A 9,578-nucleotide genomic window follows, 5' to 3' on the forward strand; every position below is an offset into this window, starting at 1 on the left:
TTATTTTAATTAATATAAGCCAAAACCATTTTCATACAATTACACATAGCAATCTTTGCTTTTATTACATCACTAGAATAAAATAAAAATCAAAGAAAAAAATACTAGTAATTGTATCGTACGAGTTTACTATTCTAGCACTCCAAACTGAATATTAATGCTACCCGCATTTAATATATGCCTTAATGTTTTTTGATGGTATTTTGTTGTTTTGTTTGAATATGGAAAATAGATCAAAAATAATAGCGGACTTCTATATCGTAAACAAACCTTTATATTTAGAGAATACAGTACATTCTTATATTTTTAATCAAGGCTGTTAACGATGTGAGTTAGCAAATAGGCTAGTGCGATGACGTACTTCCGGTTTAGTGTCAAACTTGCGTAGTGCTTTACAGCCGACGGGACAGGCGGACAGTGGGATCATAAACAAGTCGAAACAAGGTAAGTAGTTATTGATTAACTTTCACTTGCTAGCTCGAGTTACCATAATTGTGTCCTATTTTACGACCCGACTTGAACTGTGGTTAATCATTGTAGACTTTTCTGCTCGCTTGTTTACTTAAAAGGTTACAGTATTATTGTTTACTTTGGGCCGGCTAAACGTTTAGTACATCTGCCCTCTTGCGATTACCTAAAGATGGCTGTCATCGCGAAATATTAATAGAAAACTACTTCTGTTGATCAATTTGTCACTGCACATAAAAATCCACCATGAAAGCTCTTAAATATGAAAATAATTTCATGATTACTAATCAAATGGGCGTCCTAAGCTATGTGGACTTTGGCGAAATTTGAAACAAAACTGGTTCATGTAGTGACATTTTGCTCAAAGGAGGCCTATACAGTGCATTAAGCCCATCGAGTTGCATACAGAGTGACAGGTGTGTGTGCGTGTGAGAGTGTGAAAGGGAGACTTGTGGAGATCAGATGAAGTGTCCTTGCCACAACTTGTCATAATAAAAATAGTCCGGGGATGATCAGCGTGTGTCTGTCTGAGAAGGCAAACTAACAAAAACTGTGAACGTTTTTGCTTTCAGATGCTGAATTAATTAATAACTCAACATAACTATTTATAAAGACCTTTAACAATAATCACAGCTCTAATAAAGTGATGTACATGAAATTAAACATGAAACATAAATTACAAAAAAGACTAACAATAATAAAGATCAGTACATTGAAAAAAGTATTTCTTCCTTCTTATTATAGCTTACGCATACCAGCAGTATTATTAAAGCTCAAGAAGAAAGCAGCCTACGGAGATTAAGCAATACAGTCAGCAATAGTTGAGTAATGGAAGCTCTTTTTTTTTTTACGTTATGTGTTTAATTTATGCTTATCTGAATTACAGGCAGTCCAGCATCATGTCTTTTATTTTTAACTGGATCTACAGAGGCTTCAATGGTGTCTTGCAATTGTTAGGTACTGTATAAATTGCGTATTATTGTTAAGAATGCCATTCTATACAGTGGAACAGATTTTGAAGACAATTTGTAATGTCAGCTTCCCGTTTGTTCGAATTAAGGGCAATTTTCCCAATTGGATATAATGGAAAGTGAAGTAATCTCTTCTGTTGCTTGCTATCATAAAACAATGGCTAAAAATGCAGGTTGTTTTAAGTCATTTTCTAATATTCCTATTGCTTACCCACATTTTCCATCACCGTTCTCGTTCTCTGATGGCCCTTCCACGAAACAATAGAAAAAGCCAAAGAATAAGCAAAAACCTGAAGTTGTACGATTTAAATAAGGAACAAAAATCAACATTTCATACTCACGACATTTTAAGGTGTTTAAACTTGGAGGTTCCACTGTATATTTCATACAAGTCGGTGATCATAAAACACATGTTTCCGAACTTAAACAATTTATTATGACTGTGCAGGACTGTATAAGAAGTCTGGCAAGTTGGTGTTCCTCGGATTAGACAATGCTGGCAAAACGACACTACTGCACATGCTCAGAGATGACAGGCTGGGCCAGCATGTACCCACACTGCACCCAAGTACCTACCTACCTATTTATCTATCATCATCCATCCATTAGTCCATCCATCTAGTCATTCTATCTATGCATCAATTTATCTTTCACCCTAGCCAACATCCACCCATCTCTCCATCCTTCATCTATCATCCCTCCATCTTTTCATCTATCATACATTACTTTATATATTCTATTCATCTATCATCTATCCATTCTTTCCAATCAACTCATGCCACTTTTTCCTGCCTGTCCTCAGCATCTGAAGAGCTGACCATCGCTGGAATGACTTTTACCACATTTGACCTGGGCGGTCACACACAAGGTAAGGAAAAGAACTGGCAACTTTGGACTACATACGTTTTTAATTATAATGAAAAAAAATATATATATATTATTTTTTAATCTGTTTTAGCACGACGCATCTGGAAAAACTACCTTCCAGCCATAAATGGTATCGTCTACATGGTGGACTGTGCTGATCGAGAGCGATTAACTGAGGCTAAAGTAGAGCTGGATGTGAGTTTGAACCTTACCTTTCTTTGCCTTTAGATCATATATTCCTATTACGTGACTCCTCTTCTTTGTGCAGGCGCTTTTGACAGATGACACCATCTCAAACGTGCCGGTTCTTATCCTGGGAAACAAAATCGATCGCCCGGAGGCCATCAGTGAGGATGCGCTCCGAGGCACGTTCGGTCTGCATGGTCACACGACTGGAAAGGTGACCAACACGTGACATGAACATTGAGCAAAAATTATTTTTATTTTTTATTTTACTTGACCTTTATTTATCTAGTTATGGCAATTAAGAAATATTCTCATTTGCAATGCCAACCTGGCAGCGGACTATCACTATCATGTATATAATAGCATTTAGCATTAATATGGCATTTATTTTTTTATTTTTTTCTCCTGTAGCCCCATCACAGCTGATACTTTTTACTTCAGTCTTTTTTTTGAGTCACACATAAATGGCACTGACAAAGAAGATGCTATAAAGTCCTTTCTGCCTTTATAAAAGAAGCTTGTGTTTCTCTTTTAGGGCAAAGTGTCACTGAAGGAGCTTAATTTGAGGCCAATGGAGATTTTCATGTGCAGCGTGCTGAAGAGACAAGGATATGGAGAAGGATTCCGCTGGCTGTCCCAATACATTGACTGATTTCATGCCAATTGATCCCATAAATTCAATACTGATTTACAAAACAACACTACCTGCAATCGGAGAAATATTGTATCTACATACCTTTATAATTTTGACCTTGCCAGCTGGGAATGCAATATTCTTTGCTAGAAGAACATCATACCTCAGCAAGTCAAAGATCACTATTTGAGTGTCGTCGCCAAGGATCCTTATGCTGTGTATTTTTTTTATCTCTGGGTGCCATAGAGAAAGTGTCTACGACAGCGTGTCAGCTTCTGACCCGCTGATTATTTTTAGCGGTCGGTGTTGACTTACAGTGAAGGTCGGTTTGTTTAAAGTTTTGCGGACCGTGTTAAGACACACACTGGTGCCACTGAAGCACATGTTGAATTGTGTATCCAATCACTCACTTGAAATTGGATGGGAGTTTTTTGGGGGGCTATTTTTGAAAACAGGGTTTACCACTAAAAGTGCAAAGTGCTTTATTTTTTTCCCTGTGAGATTCATAATGACAGCACAGTGTTATATAGTTGAAGTTTATGATAATGGTGGTATATATGATGTGGACAAGACTGAAGTACTTTGTGATTAGTAGCTGCTCACCACATGCAGTGATATGAGAGTACTTCCAGGGTGGTGCTTGAAAGCAGGGTATAACAATATATGTGTGAAAGTAATCGATATGTTTTTCAATATTATTTGTACATAATTATTTATATATTTACATCATAGAGGTCAAGTTAGCTCTGAAGCTGTTACAAAAGATGGGTCAAATTTTTATTGGAGCTGGGTCAGAATAAACACTTTCTACAAACGTCTTGCTTCTTTTTATTCAAATGTTAAACTTTTCTTTCTTTTTTTTGTTTTAAAGAAAATTCTAGCAATAAAAAATGTCATACGATTTTTTTGTTGTATTGTACTATGTAGCAAAAAATACATATTTTGAATATATATAAATACAGCAAATACATGTAATCCAAATAGCTCACGTTTTTCTGCACTATTTTTTTTATTTATTTTTTTGAAAACGCACTTGAAACCCCTACCTTCTTAACGCCCATTCTCTCTCTCTCTCTCTCTCTCTCTCTCTCTCTCTCTCTCTCTCTCTCTCTCTCTCTCTCTCTCTCTCTCTCTCTCTCTCTCTCTCTCTCTCTCTCTCTCTATCTCTCTCTCTCTCTCTCTCTCTATCTCTCTCTCTCTCTCTAACCAATCACAATCAAAGAGTTAATGTCGTCACTTCCCGCGAGTCTGAGACCAGGAAGTACTCAAGCGGTGAAGTAACAAAACCACTTGCATTTTAAACCGTTGGGGTTCAAATTGGTCATGACGAGTCTGCTTAAACATTTCGGTATCATGGTTGTGTCGCCACAAGTGTGTGTATATTTATACGTTACATTTTAACGTGTCTTTCAGTAGTTAAACATTGTTGAGCGCCAACATAGGCAAAGTTCATCAACTCAGCTAGCATTATGGATGTACAAGACGTTGAGAGGTGCTGCTATGTTGTTACCTTGACGGAGGCTTTTACTGCCCGTGCGCCTGTAAGCTTTAGTGCCGTTGTCATCCATGCTAGCAACGGATTGGCGATATGCACCGGACTGCCGTTTTTTCGTTTCATTGCAGACAAAAAGTCCACTTTTTATAGTGAACGTCGCGTCCTGTTACGTCACAATTTCAGCGACAACCTTAAAATAGGTGTCAGCTTTGCTTCCCGGACTCACGTGGAGACTAATGCATGTGGAGTGAGTGAAGTTTGTCCGTCTAGCAGAAGCCACAGGACACATGAGCATGAAGCTAAGTTGCTGATGCTGGTCAACTGCATGGAGTTCAAAAAGACTTTCCAGGCACTTTTCCATAAAGCTGACCAGTGGCGTTTCCATGGCGACGAGGATGACGACCTGATCCGAGATTCTGAATACCTCAGCTGGTTTGCTGTCCTCAATGTGGACGTGCCACATCCGTGCGCTGTCTCCTGGCGAAAGAGCTCATCTCTTCAGAAAGGTTCCTCTGTCGTCGCCTGCGGCTCACCGTTTGGTTCCCTGTGCTCAGACCTCTTCAATGGCACTGTGAGCAGGGGCATCATCAGCAACCTGGCGGGCGAGGGCAACACCATCATCCTCACAGATGCCCGCTGCTTGCCAGGCACGGAGGGTGGCGGGTTGTTTGCGATGGAAGATGACTCACTGCACCTGGTTGGTGTGATAGTGTCGCCGTTTGGCTGGAAGGCCAATGAGTGGATCGGACTCACGCTCGTCTGTTCCGTCCACTCAATCCTATGGAACGTTGTCCAATGCGATGAAATTCCGAACCCACTCCAAGATATCTGTCTTCACCCCGCAGAAGTCATAGCGACCAAAAAGTCCAATGCAGGTCAATACCCGAATGTGTGCTTGGTGGACAGCGGGCAGCAGTGGGGATCGGGGGTCCTTGTGACCTCTGAACTTGTTATTACCTGCCGACATGTCGTGAATGGGAAGTCCACGGTCGCCCTCAAGTTCCATCACGGAGACAGGTGCACACTATTAAAGCCTCTCATTAAAACCTAAATGACAGTCCCCAAAATATTTATACTGTAATTACTTTTATAAATACAGTGTTAACAGCATATTTGTGATTTTTTTTTTAAGGGACATTCACACAATCGTCATCTTTTTGGCTCTAACACCACCACTATGGAACAGAATGTGATTTAGCTGCAGACTTTCAGGTTTAATTTCATGGTATTTACATCCGAATCAGACAAATGGTGTGGAAATTACAACACTTTGAATGTAATTGGACAGTTGGCTCTTCAGCCGCTCCATGGCCAGGTGTGTTATTCCTTCATTATCCCATTTAGAAGGAGAATATAAAAAGTCGAGGGTTCAGAGCCAAAAATGATGAGAATTGTGTCCATGTTCGATTATTTATGCACCTGACTCAAGGTCGCGTTACAGATGTACTTCCATAATCCCAAATAATTTTTTAGACAGGGCTTTGGGAGCATCTTTTTGCATTTTAGGGAATTTAGTCTAAAGAGCACAAACATTTTGTGTAAATAACTACTAATAGATTCCACAGAAAAAACGCGATTCGTTGAAATTGTGAATAGTGCCAAGAATATGTGGGGAAAAAATAAAACAGAATTTCTAATGGTCAATGTCTGCATGTGCTTACAGAGTCATGGACACTGTCGGCGACGTCCTCTTCTCCACTGAGGCGTCATCGCCCTATGACATTGCTGTGGTGCGGTCCAGAGAATTAATTGTGGACGTCGTCGTCCCTCAAATGGCACACGAGTTCAACACAGGTCACTAGCGCAATGTGCAAGGTGTCCCACATAGACAATTGTGTGGCAAATGACAATGTGGAGTTATTGTTCACGTCAGTCTTGTAAACCTTTGCATCCCAAATCATGTTGTTAATACACTGTATTAATGCTTAATCATTACAGAGGATACCATTCCAGACCTACCCACAAATCTGTGATTATAGAGTGACCAAAACATTTTTGTATAGCTGTAACCCTCTCACATGCATTAAACTCCATAAAACACACTTTTAAACACATTGTAAACATAGCTTAAAACACCCCAATAAATGACAAGCATTAAATGTATAAAAAATATTGTACACATTGTCGTGTCTGCATATGCATGTGCCTTAAAGAGGCGGGGCTTTGTGGGTTGGCGTGGGATGTTGGCAGTCTGCGTGAGTGTCTGGGGGCAGCTGTAGCCCACATCAGCTCCGACATGACTGCTTAATGCGTTTGATTTACTGTTGAGATTTCAATAAATAGCTATGAAGTGTATCCCACTGTATAATGAATAATTAATATTGCTGTCTTTACCCACAGGTGAATCTTTGTTGGTGGTGGGTTATGGCGGGCTTGGTCGCTGGTGTGGCCCGTCGCTGACCTGCGGCGTCCTGTCAAAAACCATTAGTCAACACCGCCGTCCCATCATGCTTCAGACCACCTGTGCAGTTCAGGCAGGGGCCAGTGGGGGCGCTGTTGTTCGAGCATCCACGGGAGAGCTGCTCGGTAAGAAACTTGTGACTAGAAAAAAATAACTTTACAATATGACCATTTATGACTGAAACGTTTTTTAATTAGTAGAGTAACACCTTCTGTGTTCATAATGGGAACTCCTGCAAGCCTCTGGCCAATAGTTTTCAGACAGGATTTGGGTTTGAATTTCCCGACCTCTGTCTGTGGATGTGACGTCATGTGCACGTTGTGTATGTGAAGAAGGGAAAATGCAGTTTTCTGATTGTCTCAATAAAAGTTTCCCCCCACCCCCCAAAAAAGAAGGGAAAATGCAGTTTCATTTTTCGGCCATAGGTGACAGCATCGATTCGAAATTCAATTTTCTGTGTTCAGTAGCTTTAAGTAACACTACAGTTCTTCTATGTTGGTACTTTTAATCAAAGAAGAGTTCAACCGGTTGTGATTACTGCTCTTTAGTGACATCATCTTTAGAATGTGTCATCAACCACGGAGAATAAAAAGGAAATAATCTATTTTATGTAGTAGATAGAAAGTACAGATATGTTTTTAAATACAAAACTGTATAGCGAATAAAAATGAAATCATCAGGCATGGTGCATATTCAGCCACAAAACAGGACAACTCAAACACTCAATGGTTTAACCTAAAAACAAACACCAAGATTCCACCAGATGGCAGAAGCGTAATAATTAACCGTATTGGTTTTGCCTAAACACAAAACTAGTGACTTAAGAGGACTAATTAAAAAAAGGCAAAATCCACAAATGCTGAACTGAGAATTCAGAGGTTCACTGTACCTGAAAAATACAATAATGAAGTATTTGCACTTTGCTACTTTAGTGACAAAACAATGATATTGTCATTGCAGGCATTGTATCCAGCAACACGAGGGACTTGTCCTCCCAAGTGACCTACCCACACCTTAACTTCTGTGTTCCAGTGAGCGTGCTGCAGGGGCCGCTTCTTCACTTAAGTCGGCTCAGGGACGTGAGGGCGTTCGACGTGCTGGACGCCGCGGATGAACAAGTAAAAAGAGTGTGGAGGCTACAAGGTACACAAAGTAAACTGTAAGTGTGATGAAAACCGCAGAGCCAGAAACGGCACTTACTGTGCGATAGGATCACTGAAACGGGCTTGTTCGGTACACTTATGCAGTTTGGCAGAGGCTTTTTAAATTGTGGGAAAAAAAGTGAGTATGCCTCCTCCTCTCAATCGTTGCCTGTAGAGATCAGGTGATGAAAAATAAAAGCTATTTGTAGCAGTGTGTTACATTTTGTTGTATTATTATTTACAGTATTGTCACAACAATTTTCTCATTTAGTTGACAGTTGTCATGGTAGGCTTATAAATGAGTATTTGGAAACTTGTTTGCTCAACCATATGTTTAGATTTTCCCTGTCGTTCCTTTACCGCCGAGCTGGAAACATGTCAGCATATTAAAGCGCTCAAGTAATAATTGGCTGACAGGTTGCACAGAATGATTGGTCCCATTGGGTAACAGACACTCAGACATCTGCTAGAGAGGATCGCCTGCTCCCAGCACAACACATTTTGAAGTTCTTGCCCACGAATCATCCCTGCGTCACATATTTTGGATAATTTCGGATTCAAAAGTGTGACTTGTATAACTCCGATTTAAGATTTTACGTCAGCATACACATTGAATAGGGATGCAGCATGAGCATCACGTTTCACGACGTTGCTTTACAAAGAAAAGCATGCATCTCTGTTGTGACTCATTTTTCAATCTGTAAAACCCCCCAAAATGTTTTTTTAAGAGGGATCGAAAATAGAATCTAACAGTTCTGCGCAAACTCTTTCATATTAAAAAATGCTTGTTTTTTTGTGACGTGATGGGTTTAAGGTATTATTCTTGTAAAACAACATCTCAAGTACAGCAACAAACAAAATTCTAATAATTCAGAGGATGACTGCTGAAGTAAAATATTACATAATAGTACGAGTGAAAAGTCCTAATAACATAATTAAAATGATGAGAAAAGCTTTAATAATATGAGAATAAACAACAAAATGTGTTGTAATTTAATGAGAATACTTGAATAATTTACATAATTGAATTGCAAAATTAAGAGAAAAGAAATTCACCATTTTATGACAATGTTGTAATATGAGAGAAAGTAATCATTTTACAAAAATAAAATTGTAAATGATGAGAAATCTTACAAGAATGAAGTTACAATATTACAAGATAAAGGTCAGAACTCTGAGAATAAAGTCACGATAGGATTAAAAGTTGTAGGAAACGAACAAAGGAGTGAAAAAAATTAGGATGGTTAAGTCATAGGTAAAAATTGTAATTTCAGGAAAATAAAGTTTTGATATCAAACTTTTAAGTAATTTGAGGGGGAAAGTAAGTAAAAGTATATAGAAATAACTCATTTTATGATAGCAGTAATAATAGCAGCAAATGTGATATTAGAAAAAGAAGTTGCCATTTTAAGAT

The 9,578-nt window shown here is 39.0% G+C and overlaps 2 protein-coding genes across 3 annotated transcripts; both read left to right on the forward strand.

Moving 5' to 3' along the window:
• Positions 1-292: 292 nt before the first annotated feature.
• Positions 293-4,027, forward strand: sar1ab (secretion associated, Ras related GTPase 1Ab). Its single transcript, XM_077582759.1, has 7 exons — positions 293-444; positions 1,355-1,425; positions 1,888-2,007; positions 2,242-2,307; positions 2,398-2,501; positions 2,575-2,706; positions 3,028-4,027. The coding sequence occupies exons 2-7, from the start codon at positions 1,368-1,370 to the stop codon at positions 3,142-3,144; spliced, it is 597 nt and encodes a 198-aa protein (XP_077438885.1). The 5' UTR covers positions 293-444; positions 1,355-1,367; the 3' UTR covers positions 3,145-4,027.
• A 353-nt stretch (positions 4,028-4,380) lies between these two features.
• tysnd1 (trypsin like peroxisomal matrix peptidase 1) lies at positions 4,381-8,385 on the forward strand. 2 transcript variants are annotated; one of them, XM_077582757.1, is made up of 4 exons: positions 4,381-5,638; positions 6,285-6,415; positions 6,962-7,147; positions 7,983-8,385. In XM_077582757.1, the coding sequence occupies exons 1-4, from the start codon at positions 4,596-4,598 to the stop codon at positions 8,183-8,185; spliced, it is 1,563 nt and encodes a 520-aa protein (XP_077438883.1). In that variant the 5' UTR covers positions 4,381-4,595; the 3' UTR covers positions 8,186-8,385. The 2 variants fall into 2 exon arrangements, with proteins under 2 accessions (XP_077438883.1, XP_077438884.1); XM_077582758.1 differs by having other exon boundaries at positions 8,055-8,385.
• Positions 8,386-9,578: the final 1,193 nt, after the last annotated feature.

The sequence above is a fragment of the Vanacampus margaritifer genome, chromosome 12 (genome assembly GCF_051991255.1).
Source record: "Vanacampus margaritifer isolate UIUO_Vmar chromosome 12, RoL_Vmar_1.0, whole genome shotgun sequence".
NCBI lineage: Eukaryota > Metazoa > Chordata > Actinopteri > Syngnathiformes > Syngnathidae > Vanacampus > Vanacampus margaritifer.